This window comes from Gossypium arboreum, chromosome 13 (assembly GCF_025698485.1).
Source record: "Gossypium arboreum isolate Shixiya-1 chromosome 13, ASM2569848v2, whole genome shotgun sequence".
Lineage (NCBI taxonomy): Eukaryota > Viridiplantae > Streptophyta > Magnoliopsida > Malvales > Malvaceae > Gossypium > Gossypium arboreum.
In genome coordinates, this window is record NC_069082.1 from 28,526,605 (window position 1) to 28,546,931 (window position 20,327).

The 20,327-nt window shown below is 37.0% G+C and overlaps 1 protein-coding gene across 1 annotated transcript; it reads right to left on the reverse strand.

The window, feature by feature from the left end:
• Positions 1-9,582: 9,582 nt before the first annotated feature.
• On the reverse strand, positions 9,583-15,241 carry LOC108463963 (probable protein S-acyltransferase 22). Its single transcript, XM_017763995.2, has 9 exons — positions 14,485-15,241; positions 14,242-14,355; positions 12,510-12,911; positions 12,172-12,240; positions 12,007-12,078; positions 11,449-11,577; positions 11,188-11,268; positions 10,837-11,025; positions 9,583-10,713 (listed from the first exon to the last, which is right to left on the reverse strand). The coding sequence occupies exons 1-9, from the start codon at positions 14,524-14,526 to the stop codon at positions 9,955-9,957; spliced, it is 1,857 nt and encodes a 618-aa protein (XP_017619484.1). The 5' UTR covers positions 14,527-15,241; the 3' UTR covers positions 9,583-9,954.
• Positions 15,242-20,327: the final 5,086 nt, after the last annotated feature.

The following is a 20,327-nucleotide window of genomic DNA, read 5'->3' on the forward strand; positions in this document are numbered from 1 at the left end:
ACCTCTATGGTTGCAAGTTCAAACATTCTACAATGATGTGAACCCCTCGACAAGACAGATGATTGATGCAGCAGTCGGGGGAACCATCAACAACAAAACACCTAAAGAGGCTTACGAATTTATTGAAGAGATGTCACTAAATAACTATCAGTGGCAAGTCATGAGGACTAAACCAACTAAAACAGCAGCGTTTATAACGTTAATTCGGTTACTATCCTGTCAAACCAGGTAGAACTTCTAAATAAAAAGATTGATGGTTTACTTGGTTCTTCGCAGGTTCATCCAGTAATGCACTGTGAAGTTAGTGGAGGTGGATCAAGCAATTCAGAATATCAATCCTATGGCCACAGCATGGAGAACGAACAATTAAATTACATGGGCAATAATCCTCAATCTCAAAGTAATCCTTATAGCAATACTTATAATGCAGGTTGGAGGAACCACCCAAATTTCTCCTGGGGTGGTCAAGGGAATCAAAGGCCACAGAATCTTCCGGGTTTTCAACAACCACCCTATCAACAGGAAAAGAAATCGAACCTTGAAGAGATGCTATCTAAATTTATCTCGGTGTCAGAAACTCATTTCCAGAACACCGAGACAGTACTTAAAAATCAACAAGCGTGGATCCAAGGGCTCAAAACTCAGATAGGCCAGCTATCCAAACTAATCACCAAACGACCACAAGGTAGCTTGCCAAGTAATACTGAACCCAACCCGAGGGAATAGCTCAACGCAATTAATGTTCAAGATGAAGAAGGATTCGTTAAGCCTGAGCCAGAACCGAGGTAAGAAACTGTGGTGAGTAGAGGTCAAGGTGAGGTAGGTCACAATAAAAATAAATCAGTGAATGTCGAGTATAAACCTCGTGTGTTATACCCCAACGCGACAAGGAAAGACCACTCAGATGAACAATTTGGTAAATTCCTTAAACTCTTAAAAAAATTACACATTAACTTACCGTTTATTGAAGCTCTATCAAAGATGCCAAATGCAATGAAATTTTTAAAGGAGCTTTTAGCAAATAAGCGGAAGTTGGACAAGGCATCACATGTGGAGCTAAACGTAGTTTGCTCAACTATTCTGCAGAATAAGCTACCCAACAAATTAAAAGATCTAGGGAGTTTTACAATTTCTTACTTAATTAGTAGTTTAGATGTTAATAATGCATTAGCTGATTTTGGGGCTAGTATTAACGTCATGCCCTACAAAATGTTCAAACAATTAGGTCTTGGGAAACCCAAATAGACTAGGATGAGCATTCAATTAGCAGATAAAACTATAATATTTCCTAGGGGTATTATTGAAAATGTGTTAGTTAAAATCGATAAATTTATATTTCCCATTGACTTTATTGTTCTAGACATAGAGGAGGATAGCAACACTCCTTTGATTTTAGGAAAGCCCTTGTTAGCAACTGGGAAAACGATTATTGACATTGGCACAAGTGAGCTCACGCTTCGTGTGGGAGACGAAACAATCACCCTTCAAGCTCGCAATTCTAGCAACTCATCGAAAATTAAAGGTGATGTCTAAACCATTCTACTAAAACTGAAAATATGGTGCAACCTACTTTGCTGGAAATGAGTCTGAAGGAAGTACATGAGCCATTCTTAGGCAATAGTAAAGGACCTATTCATGAAGATCGAAGGCTACAAATAGAGGAGCTAGATGAATGGCGGACGCATAAACCGAGAACCCACAATAAACCAAAACTACGCTAGAACGAGCTCAATACCTTCCCAAATCAACTTAAAGTTGGAGATAAAGTTTTATTAGATGCTGCAAATCCTCACATTGTCGCTACCAAACCAAATGAAAAAGTCCCTCTTACGGTACTTAGCATTTTCCCATTCGGTACAGTCTAGGTAAGTCATCTCAAGTTCAGCACTTTTAAGGTAAACAATACCCATCTAAAACCTTATTTTGATGAGAATGATAGCAAGAATGAGAAGTATAAACTCCTCGAACCACCATGACCATTCAATGGAGAGGTAAGTCGAGCTTAGATTATAAATAAGCTCTTCTCGGGAGGCAACCCGAGCACTAGCTGTATTAACTTCTTTAAATTTTAGTGTTTAACACCTAACTTACTAACGGAGCTCTTGAATACAGGTTTCCTACACAGACACAGCCTAGCACACGGGCGTGCCTTAGGCCGTGTGGAAATAGGGCAAATATTTTCTCCAGCACGGGCTACGATAAATAGCCACGACCGTGCGACGTGGTCGTGGGCGAACCTGCCAAAACAACACGGGCGTGCAACATGTCCGTGCCTTGAAACAGTTGCCAAACATGTCAAATTAACACGGGCATGCGACACGCCCGTGCCAAGCAACCGTGGTCGAACCTGTTAGATTAACACGGGCGTGGGACTACATACACGGGCGTGGGAGAAGCGAACGAAGACAGACACAGTCGTGTGACACGGCCGTGTGCACCCACACGCCTCCCTACCACGCCCGTGCGCCACTCCCCACTCTATTTTTTGACGCCTAATCTCTCTCCCTTAGCGTTTGTTTACTCTTTTCACTTCTATTTTACTTATTTCTAATACTTATTATCAAAACAATCTTCATTTTTCTCTTACTATTTTCATTTTTCTCATTATTCTATCATTTAATTTGCATTCTTAGGTTATTTATCGTACATTTCATGTTGAATCGAGTTGTTAGGAAAGCCTTATTCTATTGTCATACCCATGCCATTACTATGCTCATTCTCATGCTATTACCATGCTAATGTCACGAAATTATGCTATCAAATTGATTATTTTGGTTGAGTTTGGTTAGTATTAGTAGTTTTGACTGAAATTGTTAGTTCAAATTCATGGCTTTTCTTTTTTCAAATTCGTTTACCTACTATTATTCTTTTTTATATTGCAGGTATACAATGTCGTCCTCACGTGGTAAAAAAGTTGCCGTCCCTGCTTCAAAGAAAAGGAAGGGAGCGTCATCTTCCTCGCGTCTTACCGTGGAAATTCGTCACCCTTTCCTGCAGTTCCCTATTGGGCCCCAAGAAAAACTTTTCCAAATACTCCAAGCTCGACCTTTAATTGCAAGCCGTTGCATCAACTGGGCTGCAGTACAACAAGCCCAGTTGGCTGATGCAATTCGGGCCCTCCTAACCACCAACCCTTGGGAGCTTTTCTTTGGGATCATCAAGCCAACATATCTCGAGCTCACGATGGAATTATGCTCAACGTTTCATCTTCAGACCGTAATGACGAACTACGATGATCCCAGCACGGTCCAATTTCGCCTAGGCAGATTAGTCCACCAGCTAAGCGTCCCAGAATTCAATACTGCACTGGGCTTATATACGGAGGAGTTTAAGGAAGAGAATGGCTTACATGCTCTCAACCGCCATATTTATCATTCTACTTCACAGTGCTGGGACGCACTAGTATCAGGTTCTGCCACCTACAATCCTAGCTGCTCTAAGGCATCGGCTCTCCCTCCATCTCTAAGGTACCTACACGCCGTTTTGGCTCACACGTTAATAGGAAGGCGAAAGAGCACTGGCGTCGTCAACACTCATGATGCCTACTTTCTATGGTGTATGTCGCACGGACACGTCATAGACCTTGCTTATTTCATTGCCCTCGCCATTCAGCACCAGACGGAGCGGCATAGGAAGGGGGTCATCTCCATTGGCCCCTATGTTACTTGGTTGGCTCGACACTTCGGGCTCCTCAACATCGCGGCCCAGGAATAATCCTTAACCCTCATTGGCCAGATGTCTTCACAAGGCATCTCAAGCATGCTAAGCATGAGGATGATCGAAAAAAGCTGAGGAACCTACGCTCCTCAATATCGTCTTGCCCAATCTACCGAGGAGGAGGCCTCTGAGGACATTACTGATGATGTCCCCCCACAGCACGAGGACCCACCGTCTCAGCCACTGCCACCCTCTCATCCAGTTCATGCGGCGGCTTCATATACTGACATCTCTGAGCGCCTTACTCGATTCGAGCAACAGTGTTTTCAACGATTTGATAACATTGATGCTACTGTACAGAAGATTTGTCAGCACTTCCACATCTCATCTCCACCACCACCTCGCGAACCATCCGGCGATAATGATGTTTAATTTTATTTTATTTTTATTTTTATTTTTATTTTATTTTTATTTTTATTTTATTTTTATTTTTATTTTTATTTTTATTTTATTTCACCTTTAACTTTTAAAATGTTATTTCCTTTTTGTTACTATTTTAGGTTTTATAAACAAATCTTGGTTAATTTTTATGAGTAATAATTATTCTTTCTAATATCCCCTAAAAAGTTCCTGATTTTATCACAGTTATAAAGAGCTACAAAGCTCACCATTACTTAGGAACTTGAAACTCCACTGAGAAAGGTTCTCCACGACTGCCATGTCCTGCTCAACCACGACCATAGCTCTCACTAGATATAATATTCTTTTGGCGCAGGATTTATGGACTAATGAACCTCTACCACTGCCGGAGTATCCTCCTCCACCCTCACACCGATTATTCTCCAAAACTCCAATTCAAGGAAATTCATTCATCACTCAGAAAGTTTCACTTCTCTCCCTAACTTATTCTTATATTCTTTTCTATATATCTATCTTTGTACATTGAGGCCAATGTACACTTTGAGTGTGGGGGGTATTTATTTCACTATCAAAAAAATCCATGAATGATTGCCTTGTTCTCTTGAAAAGCTCTCATATCATGTTTAGGATAAATTTTGATTGATTTATGACTTTTATTGATATATCTTGAATTAAAACATAGGCATTTATGCATTGAGGGTTTAAAACTTTAAGACATTAGGGAATCAAGCATGATAAGTTGATTTTTGAAGAATTAAAAACTTTTAGGTTGTTTCCCTAAGTTTAGGTATTATCTTAAGTTGAAATTCACAAGTTTAAATATCAAAAAGCCATAATTTTTGTGAGATATTGAGCCTTTAGAGTATCTATTATTTATTTTATGCTCACTTTCATTATGAATGGTCAGTATTGAATTGCTATTCTAGAACTTGCTTGATTATGCATGTCAAGACCACACCATTTGATTTGATATGTCAAAATGATAAAGGCACTTAGGTTTAACCCACTCACTTTATAAAATCCCACTTTCACAATTAACCCTTAGTGAACCCCTTTTAGCCTAACAACCCATTCATTGATTTACCCTCAATATTAACCCATAACTCATTATTTTTGAAATCCCCTAAATTAATTTGATCCCTATTTTTATCGAGATTTGAGTTGGAATAGTTGCTTGGCTATGTTTTATTCTTTTTTTTAATTTGACTTGTTCTTAAAAAAAATGTATACATATTAGTAGTAGTGATCTTTTGAGCTAAAGAAGTTAAATTCCATATTCTGAGAAAAAACTCTGTTGTACGCAATTGATGACTAGTCATTTTTCTAGTTAGACAATTTTTCAATTCAATCTCGATTCTAACCTTTTCTTTCAGCTTGTGACCACACCCCCTAACCAAGCCTCGTTACAACCCTCTAAAGACCTTTTGATTGATGTTTCATCTCAATTTATAGTGGTGGAGATTTGATTTTCATGCAAGCCTATGGTAATGACTTTTTATTATTGACTATTGAGTGCTTCATTTATTGTCCTTAAACACCTCGAGTGATTTGAGTGAATTTTTAGTAAAGATGTGAAACTCTATGACATTGTGAATCAAAGGTAATTACTTAGACGAGGGGAGACACCTATGTTTTCATGATAAAATACTCAACTTGGAATGTTTGCAACTTTAATATTCTTTTAGTTGAATTCTCAATGTACTACTACTCATGAATTAGTTTGAGATATTTTCGATAGAGATTATAAGTTGAGAAGAATTTATTTTGATTATGAGTTGAGAATTTTGCTTGAGGACAAGCAAATGCTTAAGTGTGGGGGTATTTGAGAAACCGTAATTTATACATATTTTTACCCCATGCTTAACACATTTTATGGATGATTTTTCCTTAGAATTGGTGAATTCGATGCTCCTAATGGCTTAATTTCATGTTTTATACTTAGGTGAGCATAGGAGAGCGAAAGGAACGAGAAATGGGCCAAAAACGGAGAAAATGAGCCAATGTACGAAATCAACACGGCTTGAACCTCCTCACACAGGCAAACCACACGGCCGTGTTAATTTGGCAGAATCAAAGCACGACTCACACGGGCGTGTCACACAGGCGTGTCACACGAGCGTGTCCCTGCCGAGCCCAAGTTTAGTCCAATTCGGAAAAGGCCAATTTTGAGGGTTCTTAGTCATTCCAAAGCCTATAAATACACCCTAGAGGAGGAGGAAAGAGGGAGGCACAGGGAGGAAGGAAGGAATTACTCGAAGAAAGTTGATTGATCCATCTCAGAAGCCAGATTCATCATCAAGACTGAAGATCTCCCCTCAATTTCCCTTCAGGAGTTTTGGGTTTTCATTATGTTTTGTATTCATTATTCTTCTCAGATTTTTTCCTTTTTAGTTATGAACTAAATCCCCTAAACACCTAAGGGGAATGAAACCTAAGACGAATCTTGTTATTATTTTCTGAATTGTATGATAAATATTTAACTTGTTCTTAATTATGTGTTCTTAATTCTTGTTTTGATATTCTAGGATATTGATTCAAGTTAAGCTCTTATTCAAAGGAGTAATAGACCCTGTCTAAGAGTACAATTGTCATAATTAAGCGGAGTTGATTGCGTGCCTAGAGATAGGGTGACAAGATTTTGCCGAATTAAGGTAAAACCTAATAAAGGGATCCATAGATCAAGTTAATGCAACCCTAGGAAGTTAATTAGAAAGAGATTTCAATTATTCAACTTAAGGTTAGACGTTGTTAGTCTCGAGAGAGATAATAATATAACTTAAGGATTTCTACGGATCAAGTCAAATGAATAAATCGTCTGATTTAGAGTCAAATAACAAGTGAAGTCTAGGTAGATTTTTCATTAGGTATTGTCTTAATTCAATCTAGTTTTCCAAAAGTAATTCCCCAATTCTATTTTCTGTGAATTCTTAGTTTAGTTGATTAGTTAGTTAAAAACAAACCCCATTATTCTTAGGCTAGATAATAAAAAGACAGTCATTATTAGTACTTTTAGTTCCTTTGGGTTCGATAACCCGGTCTTGCTAAAGCTATACTATTGTTCGATAGGTACACTTGCCTTCATCGTGATAATAGTTAGTTTCAAGAACGATTAATTATAAATATATAAAGCTTATCACACAAAATCACGATCAATATGCTCTTTGCAATACCACCCTTCTTCATGGGACATGTTGTTCTTCATTGTAAGGGATCTTAATCCTAGTGTTTTGTGGTTTGGGTTTGTTTTTGCTGTAGGCAGGGGATATGTCTTCTGTAACTCTGGTTTTAGTTGTTGCTCAGTTTTAGAGAGAGAAAAAGAGTGATTTTAGAGAACAATGGAATATATTAAGTGGTTTTAGAGCATATTCTCAAATGGCATGGGGAGTGATTTTTGTTCTGCTGTTTTGAGTTCCATTTTGCAGTCAGTTTGGTGGTCAATTTAGCTACCTTAGGTACTCTTACGGTTTTGCTTGATGTGAATCAGTTATTTAGGGTATCCTAATCAAGCTATGATCATATCGTTGGGTTACAGCTTTGAAGGATAACTTTGAGATTCCAGAGAACCTTTAGTGTGGGAATCCCCTAAAGTGTGCGAACGAGCGAAGGTTGGTCTTATAGTTGAGTGAGGTTTCGAGTCTGCAATTCTTTTTGGCGTTGGGACAAAGATCAGTGACCAATTGGTTGTGGTCATTGAGGATATTCGGTTTATTATTTATGTGAGAGCTACAAATTGAAAGGATTTTATGATTATTTTATCAAAGTGAGGAGTGGTATGTAACCAATGGATGGTATAATAATTAATGTTGTCGATAATTTCTTACAAATTCTGTGTAATAATCTTCATAAAATTATTTATCATTGTTGCAATTTTAGACTAAAAATAATATTATTGCAATTCTTTTATTTGAAATTATTTTATATTACATAATATTTAGATTTAATTTTTTAAAATTAATTAATAAAAAGAAATTTGTTTTCTCCTTATCAAAACACTTGTTTTGTGTTTAGTTAATTGAAAATAATTTTTCGAAAATTGGGTTCGAATCAATGGGACACTTAATGTTGAAGCTAATGTACAAGCAAATGAAAGTATCTAATTATTACTTAATGTTTTGAAGTTGGAAGAAAATTTGTTTGAAGCGTTCTACTGGAATTAATCATACACTAAAAAAAGTAGACCAGAAATGCCGTATACAGACAGATCTCCATTTGAGTTGACTATACTTTTCTCCATGCATCCACTATAAATTCAAATCATCTTCATTTGATCTGCCATGATCATCTCCTCCTCCTCCATTTTCCGCCATGGCAACGCCTCCACCATATCTGCCGTCAAAAATCGACATCTGGACCATCCTATCCGAATCCAGGCGCATACTCAAAGCCCACAGTGGCCACTTCCAAGCTCTCTCACTCCTCTTTCTCCTCCCTTCCTCTTGTTTTTTATCCATTTATCCCTTCATCTATCAACACTTCTCTCCCACCATTGAATCCCACCTCAGCTTCCTTGAGCAAAATCCCCGCATCTTCCCCATTAAACTCCCCATCTTCAATCTCCTTTACACCCTCATCCTCTCCATCTTCTCTTTCTTCGCTATCGGTACCATCACTTTCAGCGTTTTCCACGGCTTTTACGGTCGACCCCTCAACCTTTTATCCTCTTTTAAGGCAGCATCCACTTCCTTCTTCCCTCTCCTCTCGACTTCCCTTGTAACCCAGTTTATCGTTTATGGAATCAGTTTAGTTCTTGGTTTGGTCTTTTTTGCATTAATCAAAGCAACCCAATTTTAGTCTTCACCTACTTTCATCGTACTTATCCTTGTCTATGTGATCATTTTCACGTCTACTAACTTATCTCCAACTGAACTGGATATTTGCTCATGCTGTCGTAGTAGTTGAATCAAGCTGGGGACTTGAACCATTAAAGCGAAGTCGAAATCTAGTTAAAGGAATGAAAGGGGTTGCTTTTAAGATGATGCTGTTTTTCGGCTTCTTCTTTGCGTGTAATATCTGGCTCTCAATTCAAAGACTGGGGGATCCAGCTGGTGATAAATGGAAAAGTTGGACATCTGTTATGAATACTGTCTCCACTTCCTGCATCTACATGTTCCTCATGCTTCATGGTTTTGCTGCAAATACAGTTTTCTATATATATGCCAAGGCTCTACATGGAGAGCTTGATGAAGCATTTGCTACACAATATGTAAGTCTGCCTGTTGATGATGGGAAAGTGAATGTTCCTTATATTGTTTCAATCGTTTAATGCTTGACGAAAACAGGAAACTGAGTTTCCTTTTATCTTCTGTTTTGTTTTGTTGTTGCTGTTATGTTTATCGTTTTCTAGTTTTACTTGGTATAGATGAAAAGGCAGATGTGTGAGCAATGTAAAACAAATGCTTCAGTCTTGTAAGTTAAAATAAAAAGGATATACATTTTGGAGTTGGTTAATGATGATTCCCTTTGCATTTGTAAGAAAACTGTTTAGCTTGTTAGTTAAGGCACACATTATGAAACATTAAGAATGGACGCAACCTGGATAATCTATAAAATTTGCACATTTTTTCCCCAAAAGTTTAGGAATGTTAAACAGTTAGTAGAATGGAGTACTACAGAAAGTACATATTAAATACCTTTTCTTCTTCCATGTCATCCTAAATGCAAGAACTGATTGACCGACTCTTCGATGAAACACCGGTAGCTAGTCTTGCCTCAACGGAAATCAGAGTTGCCTTTACAGCCATTGTCATCTCTTCACATATTCAAAGTCCCAAATCAATTGAATTAGGATTATCACTCTGGTACTTGAAATTCTTAGTCCCATAAATTAAAGAATGAGCCTCGGAACCAGAATCGACTAACTTCATCAATCATGATCAGTCACAGCATTCTAATGTTAACCTGGCTGGATGAAGATGGTGCTTTTAGTTTAACGATACTATCATCCTGTTCGGAATCGAAAAGAACGTTGCTCCAGTTTGTTGATGTCTCGATAATTCTCGAAGGAACTCGATCACTGTCTTCCCCACCTGATGCTTCATACCCGTCACTAGTAGACCTTGATAAAGGAAATCCATTTGGAACAGCCATATTGACAGAAGATAAACCTGTTAGCCTTCTTGATTCTTCAGCTCCCGATGAGGAGACCTGAAATGGATGAATATCTGGTGAGTCTAAACTGCTCTCAGGAGAAGAGGCAACAATCCCAGCATAGCTTGACATTGCTCGACTGGTTTGGAAAGCGCTTCGTGCTTCCAGTTGAAGAGGTGCCAAACTACTTGATGTGTCTTTAGCAGAAATGGTCATTAAGGGATCCATGGGTAGGTCAGCTGGGAGACGCACTCGCTTAGATGCCCGTCTTCTGCTATCAGCTCTTGAGAACACTTGTCGGCCACTGCTTCCAAAGCTACTTTCTGCTTCTAGCCTGGAAGAGGTTTCCCGTCTCACAACGGGCTGCAGGATTTTGGACTTTTTCCTTGCTTCAGCTGCAGCTTTTGAAACATCTTCTGCATTTAACCGTGCCAATGTCCACGGACTGATCTTAACTGCTCCCGGATTCTTCTTCTTGATAGGTTCCTCTCCTATCATTTTTTTCCCATATGAACTCACAGATCCAGTATCGGGAGGAACAACATCGAACTAGCACCAATTACACAAACATCTCTCAGCTTCAGTGATTCAGCTAAAAGTAAACTATTTATACAATATACAATTCAACATCCATACTAATTCTCCTGACAAGGAATAATTTGTCAAAATTACCTGATCTTCGAGGAACAGCCGTGGAGGTGTACACCATGCACCCCTATGAAAAGTCGAAAAGGAACTAGCACTACTTAATCCGGTAAGTGAGCTAGCCGGGGACATTTGCGGACTCTGGTGACCACCAATACCTTGTTGCTCTTGCTCCTGCTCCCGTAAAGCTATTATATAATCATATGTGCTGATTCCCTGAGGCACATTCAGGAATTACCAAATTAGCTAATTAGCTTTCTTTTCTTTCCCCTTTCTTCACATTTTAGTACTTGTTAGGATTCAACTTAAGGAAGCAAAGAAATAAAATAGAAACATCCTTCACATGTTAGCGGGAAAAAAAAGTTGAAAAAGGCTTGCCTTTTTCATGAGTAGAACGTGAAAGAATAAAAGCTGTGCAATAGGTAGCGTAGCAACCATAGCCAAAATGGTGCACAATGCCTGTAAAAGTAAGAACTTACTGCTTAGCTTAATGCCTTGAATTGAAAGGTGCTAGTAATTATAGATTTGTTTCATGATCTCATAAATGCTAAATTTAAAGAGAATTCAGGAACGGTAATGCATAGCATTGAACAGTGCCAGGAAATAAAAGATTAAGATAAATATTGGCACAACACTTACAACCACAATAACAAATGGAACCAAAGAGAAACTGCTTCCTAACTTCGTTGCAATATCAATAGAAAACTGCTTCCGATCGATGAAACAGCAGATAAGTACAAGGATTCCGGTTGACCATTGTAGAATAAGCTGCAATCTCAAGTCCAAGGTGGACAAATCATGTATAGACCTGTCAATAGTCAGTTAAAATGAAAATGACTAGAAAATAAAAGGCTTACTCTGGGATTTCTTCATTTCTGGCAACTGCGGAGTCACTCATGATGTTATATGGAATAGGTAATATTCATGAATGTGTCTTTTGATATATAAGATACAATGACAAGATAATAGAGGCAAGTTGCAAGGTCCCGATTTAGCAGCAAAAGTACGAAAATGTGTTTATTGATCACAAAACAAGAAGCTTAGTAGTATTATTGTTCTTAAAGATCAAGATCTAAGATGCCTGTAAGGAAGGAGTTGGCTGAAGAATCCAGGAACTCAAAAGGAACATAAGTATTACATGTTGTAATATGATGATTCTGATCTGATATGAACAGCGAAGATGAAGAACATGCTTACCAATAGAAGAGCAGAAACCATGAGAGCAAAAAATTGTCGGTAGTTCCTTTGGCCGATGCAATTGTTGAGCCACTAAAAAAAAAAAACCCAATTGAATAAAACAAGCATTAGCAGCATCATTGATGAAGTGGAAAAAGTATCCAACAAATGAATATCCAGCAGTACCCTGCAGTGATGATCGAAACGGTCAACACATTTGTCACAGACTCTGCAGTGCTTGCTGTATTTGAAAACCTGCCAAAAATAATAAACTTAATAAAGATAAGCTATCCACGATGTCAAGACAAAATAGCACAAGTCTTAAAACTGATACGGCGCAAGATTCATGTCCCTTCTCTTCAAATTCACATTTGATCAACTAGGCATGGTTACATGCAATCATAGACTATGGAGCTATCTTTTTTCCCCTCTTAAGCTATGTCAACATAAGGAACGTAATGGAATATTCATCAGATAAAGGAGAAAAAGGAAACGATGTAACAAGATACCAAATGCTACTTTACCTCAACTTCACACAAACTGCAATAGAACATGCCATCTTCACTCATCTGTTGTTCAGAAGATTCTTCGTTTGAGCTACAGCACTTGCAGATAAAAGCATAAGGGAAAAAAATCCATACGAAACAAGATGATTGCTTCGATGAAGAATGGTTTCTATCAGTTCCAAAACTCGTGTTATTCAAGGTTTCATGTGTAGCTGCTGCATCCTTTTCCAGAGTTTTCCCTCCAACTAAAGTAGCATTGCCGTCATGCAATGATGTAGTTGAATCCCCACCTAATTTAGAGTCCTTTGGTCCAGAAAGCTTATTTTCAGAAATTTTGAGGTGCTTTTTTGACTTAAAAACTCCTGGATCTGCAGGATCAGCTGCCGCACACCAAACATATAGGCCAAAGCAACATGTAATCTAAAAGGAGAATATTGTCACTAAAGTTCCAAGGTGATAAGGACACATCAAATACAATAAAAGAGAGAACCAAAATGGATGCCAAATATAGCTTGCTATTATAAGCAGCATTATAGTGCCATTAATTATTACTTGTGGACAAGACTCGAGAAATGACTCAACCTTGCATGCTTCGGTTAGATTGTATTATGATTTACTTATGACTTGTAGACAAGACTTGGGAAATGACTCAACCATCCACATTTTAATCGAATAATAGGATCAACTATGACTTGTAGACAAGACAAGGGAAATGACTAAAACATGCACACTTAGCACCTAAAGTGTTAGCATATTTCATGACCTCCATGAATGCATTTCAAACAGTACACTAATTTCATTCTAAAGAGCCATCTTAAAGCAGACGATTTGAGTCTGATGTACTAACTGTAATCATCTAAAATGCCAATATGTACTTTAAACAGCATACCTTCAAGTTCAAAGAAAAGCTAACTTACTTCTAACCATCCAATCTGCATTCTGCCCCCACAAAATCACCAACCACAGTTCTCCTGAGCTAGACTCAATTAGGCCATATGCTATTACAGTAAATAAACACAGTCTTTACTACTATTATATATGACTTTAAGAGAGAACAGTTCTCAGTTTACAAATTCCAGTCAGCAGATAACATCATAGAAGCCTAACTTCTTTGTGTGAAATATTTCTTTAAGAGAGAGTTCATCAACCTAGCATTATCTAGAATTGTCAGTAAGTACCCCAGTCCCCGATAGCATGGACTTGCCCAAATGTTCTCGAGTATTTTATAACTTATGAGAACTATCAAACAAACCGTCTTAAAGTTTCAGATCTCTGTGTTTGCTGTGATAACAGTTCAGCAGTTCATAATTTAACATTTCCTAAAAGTAATACAAAACATTTATGAGCCAATAAACTACTTCAATAAAAGAATTTTTGCTCCAAAAAGGAAGAGCAATAAGACCAGCTGTTAACCAGAAGAAATTTAGCCACTAATAATCCTTTAATGGATGAAATTTGAAACTCTTGTATAGAATCAATGCCTCCTAAAAGGAACAATGGCTAAAAGACAATTGCCCTTATCAGCTAAAGTCACAAGTTGATGATATGCTTGAGAGACTCCATAAGATAAAACAACCAAAAGAAAAAAAAAAGAAAAAAAAATCAGATTTAGAAAAAGGAAAGGACCCTTAGATTAGAGGGAAAATAAATGAATCAGAGAGACCAACAGGCAAAGAAAACATAGATCTCAATTCTTCCACCTACTAGAAAATAAAAATAAAATAAAAGGAAAAATGTTGAAATGGCTTACAAGAGGAGTATAGATTCCAATCACAATGTATTGAAACATCTTCTTCCCAACAAAAGGAGCAAAGAACACATAGAATGCAAATCCAAGTGCCAAGAACACAGCAACAGCAACCACCTTTGCAAAAATAAGTAAAAAAAAAAAAACGAAAACTTTGCTAAATTACCCAGAATTGGAACAACAAAAAAGCTCAGCAATTTTACATAAAAATGGAAATAGTAACAAAGAACCAAAAACAAAAAATACCTGGAGTGGATGATAAGGAAGCTGCCATCCATGCTTCCTCATTTCCTCTTAAAATGTTAAACGAACAGAGAAGGGGAAAATATGGAAAAGAGTGAAAGTCAAAATCTGCTGGGTATTTTTCCTATACTTAGTTTCTCACACTTTCCCTCACTTTCCGGGGAAAATAAAGATCACTCATTTCACTAGACCACCAACCAAGCATTACCCTTTGTTTTTTTTTTTTGTTTTGTTTTTTTTTTTACCTTCACGGGTCTAATAAAAAAAAGGGCAAGAAAAATGTAAAGTGTAAAAGAAAAAGAACAAGGTAGCTGAAGAAGATAGGTTTGGACAGTAAGGAAAGCTTTGTCTGGTTCACACAATCATGGCCCCTGCCTCATGCAATGAAAGAGAAAAGACAGAAAAAAACACAAGAAGGGCTAGTCTGGGGTTTGGGTATTTATTTGTTTCTTATATAAAGCATTTTGCTTGGCCATAAGATCTGTCTCAAAACTCTCAAACTGTGTCTCTAAGTAACAACATGCGAGAGAACTGGTTTTTTTTTTTTTTTTTTCATTCTTTCGTTTCCATTGCCTATAATGTACCTTCAAAACCCAACTTTTACTTTTTTTTTTACTTTAATTTTTTGTTTAATTTTCTTTGTTTAATTTAATCATGTTCAAAGTGTCACAACATCAGGCCCATCGCTGCAAATAGACAGTTGTTCGGTTTCATCTTTTGTAATTGCCTTCACCAACAATTGTCTTAAAAATTCCTTTTTCAGCATTTTCCATCAATATTTTGACCCAGTTAGCGTTTTTAGTCTTAAATTATACATTATTATTATTATTATTATTTTAGCTTAGAAGTATTCATAATTTGCCAAGAAAAAAAAGTATGCATAATTATATATTTTAGTATTTTAAAAAATATTTTGACATAAGTATTTCATTTCTTACATTCTTTCGACTTTAGCCTATCCCTTTTCTCTTTTTTTTTCACCCATCATCATATTCATTTTCCTTTATCTTTCTTTTAGATGTGAAAAAAAAAATTCAAACTTTTGCATAAGATTCCTCCCATAATTTTTGTCCTAGTGCATTTCATGTTTTCATATCATTTTAATGCATATCATCACATTATAATCATGTTTAAAATATTTTATGATAATTTGTATTATAAATTATTATTTCGTTTGAGGTTTTTATTACAAGCAATGTTAAAAATACCATGTATCTTATTTAACTATTTTTTTTATTTTTAACATCAATTAATGATATAACCTATTAATTTTTCTTATAAAATCAAACCACTTCACTATCAACATTTGTGGCGTATGTCTCGCATTTATCGAACGTTTTGCAAGCACTTATTGGAGATACATGTGCGACGTCACGACGAGGAGATATGTGACATTACAACAATGCGACGGGCAAGGGACGACGTCACGACGAAGGTCGTCAAGACGTAAAAACGAGGCGACGATCTCTTGATGTAGGAGCAGCGGCGACATCACAATAAGGAAAGTCGTGGCCTTTGTAACCCTGATTTAGACATGCCAATCAGAGAGGGTTTTTCTTTTAAGGGGACAAGAAGTAGTCGCATATGAATTTGAGAAAGTTTTTTGTGGTAACTATGGAGTGAATTATGTTCCCAAGTTAGGGTTTCGTTTTCAAAGTTTGGGTTTTGTACATTTCATATATTTAGGTTTATTTTCTCCATATTGTACTCTCGTGTGTTTACTCATTTACTGAAAAGCCGAAGCCTCCTTCGTTCATGGTTTTATCTTCTTCGAAGGAGTTTTCCATGTAAATATTTGTGTTTGTTCTTCTCCACTTTACTATCTCGTTGTTTATACGGGTCGGTCCCCAACAAATTGATATCAGAGTCAATGATGAATTTCGATATGAAAAAGTTCGACGGGATCACAAATTTTATTTCTAACACTTTCGAATAATTACAGAAGTAGCTAATGTGGCTGAGCACAATGGTGATGATTCGTTGTTCTCTATATATAATTCGGTTGAAGGTGGCGTATTGTTAGATATCAGGCATGTGTCTGATTTTAAAAAAAAAAATCACATCCCCTTTTGGTCTTTAGGACTCAAATGGTTCGCAGAGTGTTTGAGGCAAAGTGTCACACCTCAAACCTAACCTAGACGTTATGGTTGGTTTTGGAAGGTTACATTAATAAATTGAAACTTTAGTCATATATTTTCAAAATTTATCTTATTCCAAAACTGAAAATTGTAGATTTTATAAAACTCGTCACAACTTTTGGTAGGAAGATTGTCATTTATAAAATGTTTAGGTGAAATTTTTAATCGTATACTTATAAAACTTGGTTTTTATAAAATCATCACACTTTAGTTACTTGCTTTGTTAAACACATAATCCTGATTAAAATTTTGCAGCGAAAAAATTCTTAGAGTTGTTTAACTTTAAAAATTATACGTTTATTTCAAATTATCAAAAATTATACCGGTTTTTAAAATAACTAACTAAAATATTTAACAAATCCCAAAACCAAAGTTAAAGTCCGAAAAACAGTCTATAAGTCCATAAAATCAAAAATAAAAGTTTCTAAACGAGTTAAACACAAAAATCAAATCGAGCTCTTGAGCGCCGCCAAATCCTAAGTCCGAGGATTACCTAAAAAATGTTAAACAAACAGAATGAGCTATAAAGTTCAGTGTGTGCCTTGGCCCACAAGCATAAATCACATCATAAACATGCTTAAATGCATATATCAGAACAGATGGATCAGAAGTCACACATGCTTAGCATAACATAATCAAATAGAATAATCTTACCCCCATCCGCTACACACTAAACCCCTCACCCATACCCGAGATCGGGACAAGGTACAAGGCGTTACCAGACACATACTCGGACACTTTCAGAAAATACAGGTTATAAAATTTCATTCTAATTTAAGACCGACCCAAACAACATCATAGTGTCCCGATTATGGACCTACAAGGTCCAAAACATACATTAAAAGGGATCTGGGACTAAACTGAGAACTATAGAAAATTTTAGAAAATTTACTAGAATTATGCCTTACACGCCCATGTGGAGGCAAGGCACACGCCCGTGTGCTTAGGGACACCCCTGTGTGTCCCACCCGTGTTGAATTATTTGGATTTATTTTTCATTTCAAACTTACAGAGATTTTCACACCGCCCGTATCCTTGGACCATGTCCCTCACACGCCCCAAACACGCCCGTGTCCAAAAACCCAGACATTCTGTTTATGATGTCATCATTCATTTTGAGGCATACAGCCAAGGCACACGCCCGTGTGCTAGGCCGTGTCCTCCACACGATTGAGACACACGACCGTGTCTCTACACGTGTGTTTACTACCATGCAAACTGACCTAAAATTTTAAGTGCAAGGGACACACGGCCAAGCAACATGCCTATGGGGGCTGACCGTGTGTCACACATGGCCTAGACACATGCTCGTGTGGCTACCCATGTGGACCTTTTTAGGGCTATTTTCCAAGCCTTTAGTCACCCTTTATCATCCATACACACTTAAAGACTTCAATGGTATTTAACATGGCTTAATTATACTCTAAAAAAATCTTGACATAACTCATTGCATGCTAACCTCATATCATCGGTTTAGTACATGCTAAATTATCCTTTTCGTATTAGGGATTAATGTGACACCCCTTACTCGTACTCGAGATCGAGACAAGGTACGAGGCATTACCAGATATATACTCCGATATTTGGAGAAGATACGAGTTATAAAATTTTGTTCTAATTTAAAACCAATTAAACAACATCATAATGTCCTGATTATGGACCTACGAGGCCCAAAACATATATTAAAAGTGATCCGGGACTAAACCGAGAACTATAGAAAAATTTAGTAAAATTACTAGGGTTATGTTTCACACGCCCGTGTGGAGGCAAAGCACACGCCCGTGTGTTTCACCCGTGTTGAATTATTTAGATTTATTTTCCATTTCGAACCTACAGGGGTTTTCACACGGTCGAGCACAAGCCTGTGTCCCTAGTCCGTGTCATTCACATGGCCTAGACACGCCCGTGTGGTCACCCGTGTCCAAAAACCTGGGCATTCTGTTTATGATGTCATCATTCATTTTGAGGTACACGGCCAAGGCACACGCCCATGTGCTAGGTTGTGTCCTGCACACGGTTGAGACACATGGCCGTGTCTCTACCCGTGTGTTTACTACCATGCAAAATGACCTAAAATTTTAGGTGCAGGGGACACACTGCCAGGCAACACACCCATAGGGCTGCCCGTGTGTCACACACAGCTTGGACACGTGGCTATGTGTCTACCCGTGTGAACCTTTTTAAGGCTATTTACCAAGCCTTTGGTCACCATGTATTATCCATACACACTTAAAGACTTCAATGGTGTTTAACATGGTCTAACCATACTCTTAAACAACCTTAGCATGACACAATTGCATGTCAACCTCATCTCATCGATTTAGTACATGCCAAATTATCCATTTTGTATTAGGGATTAACATAGCACATTTTACAATTAGGTCATGTTATAACCATTTACCATTATGTGCTATGTCCACTTTCAAATTATTAGATTCCATTTCAATTATTCATTCATGATAAACCTCATCATCATATCTCATGAAACATTTAAACATAGACATACATCATTGGTAGGTTTACTACCTACATCGATGTGAGCCATATCTCATGCCCATATACAAAAGAATAAGTATATCATTTAGGCCCTTACATTGGCTAGCCAAATGACACATGTCAAAACCATCTTTTTTGAATAAGGGGGTCGACTTTGATTTTGGAAATGAAAACGAAAAAACGGGAGTCGCCACCAATCCTTTTTGATGACGTGTGATCGGGTCACCTCGTAAAAGTGGTTGTTTTTAATAAATGTTTTGATTTATTTAAACAACGATTTTGGTCCGCGAAATTCAAAAAAACAGGTTCGGGAGTCAGTTACGCACGAGGAAAGATTAGCACCCTTGTCACGCCCAAAAATTGGTACCTAGTTGATTAATTAGTGTCTTAGTGTCGAAAATTGAAAACTTGAAAGACTTTGAAATACAATCCCTCTTTTGTAAAAAAAAACACTCAAATGTTAAAGACCTCGTCTCAAAGTGATAAAATGTCACATCCAATAAGTTAGGACACGACATCTCGAACTTTTGAGAATGAGCTTGCCTTTTACTTAAAATTCATGTATTTTGACTTTTTTTTTTATAAAAGGGAATTCGATTATTTAGAGTAAACGAGAAAAATCGAAACCCAGTTAGTTAGGGCACGATATCTCGAACTTCCAAATACCGAATATTGCCTTTGTTTGCAAAAATCTCATCTCGAGGTAACAAGATATTATATCCAGTAAGTTAGGATACACACCTCGTATCTCCGAGAATAAGTATTTTATTCAAAACTCGTGTTGCGATTTAAATAGAATATGTCATTATTTAGGTTAAACGAGAAAAATCAAAACCCAGTAAGTTAGGGCACAATTTTCTCGAATTTCTAAATACGAAGCTTTGCCTTTATAAAAGAATCAATTTTGGGTCGAGTAAAGGTTAATATAACATAAATTTGTAATAAAATGAGATAAAGAATGCATAAACAAATATAAATTTCGGTATTGACAGGCATAATAGAATAAACATAAACGCGAGTGTAAACGATAACGATAAAAGCAAAAATAAAATAAAATAAAACGGATAAGCTAAAATAAGAGAGAAACAATGAATAAGCTAAAAGCATTTGAAAATAAAAAACTAGCTGTGAATGAATAAGGATTATGTGAAACCATTAAAAAAGATAGTAATAGTGATGACAATAATAATGATATGAAAAATATAACAATAG

Excerpts from the sequence above, each read along its gene's own strand:
- LOC108463963 (XM_017763995.2), bottom strand. The coding sequence starts at position 14,526 with ATGAGGAAGCATGGATGGCAGCTTCCTTATCATCCACTCCAG. Across the intron at positions 11,269-11,448 it reads TTCCATTTGTTATTGTGGTT|GCATTGTGCACCATTTTGGC; the intron begins GTAAGTGTTGTG and ends TTACTTTTACAG. Across the intron at positions 10,714-10,836 it reads GGCTGTTCCTCGAAGATCAG|TTCGATGTTGTTCCTCCCGA; the intron begins GTAATTTTGACA and ends AATTGGTGCTAG.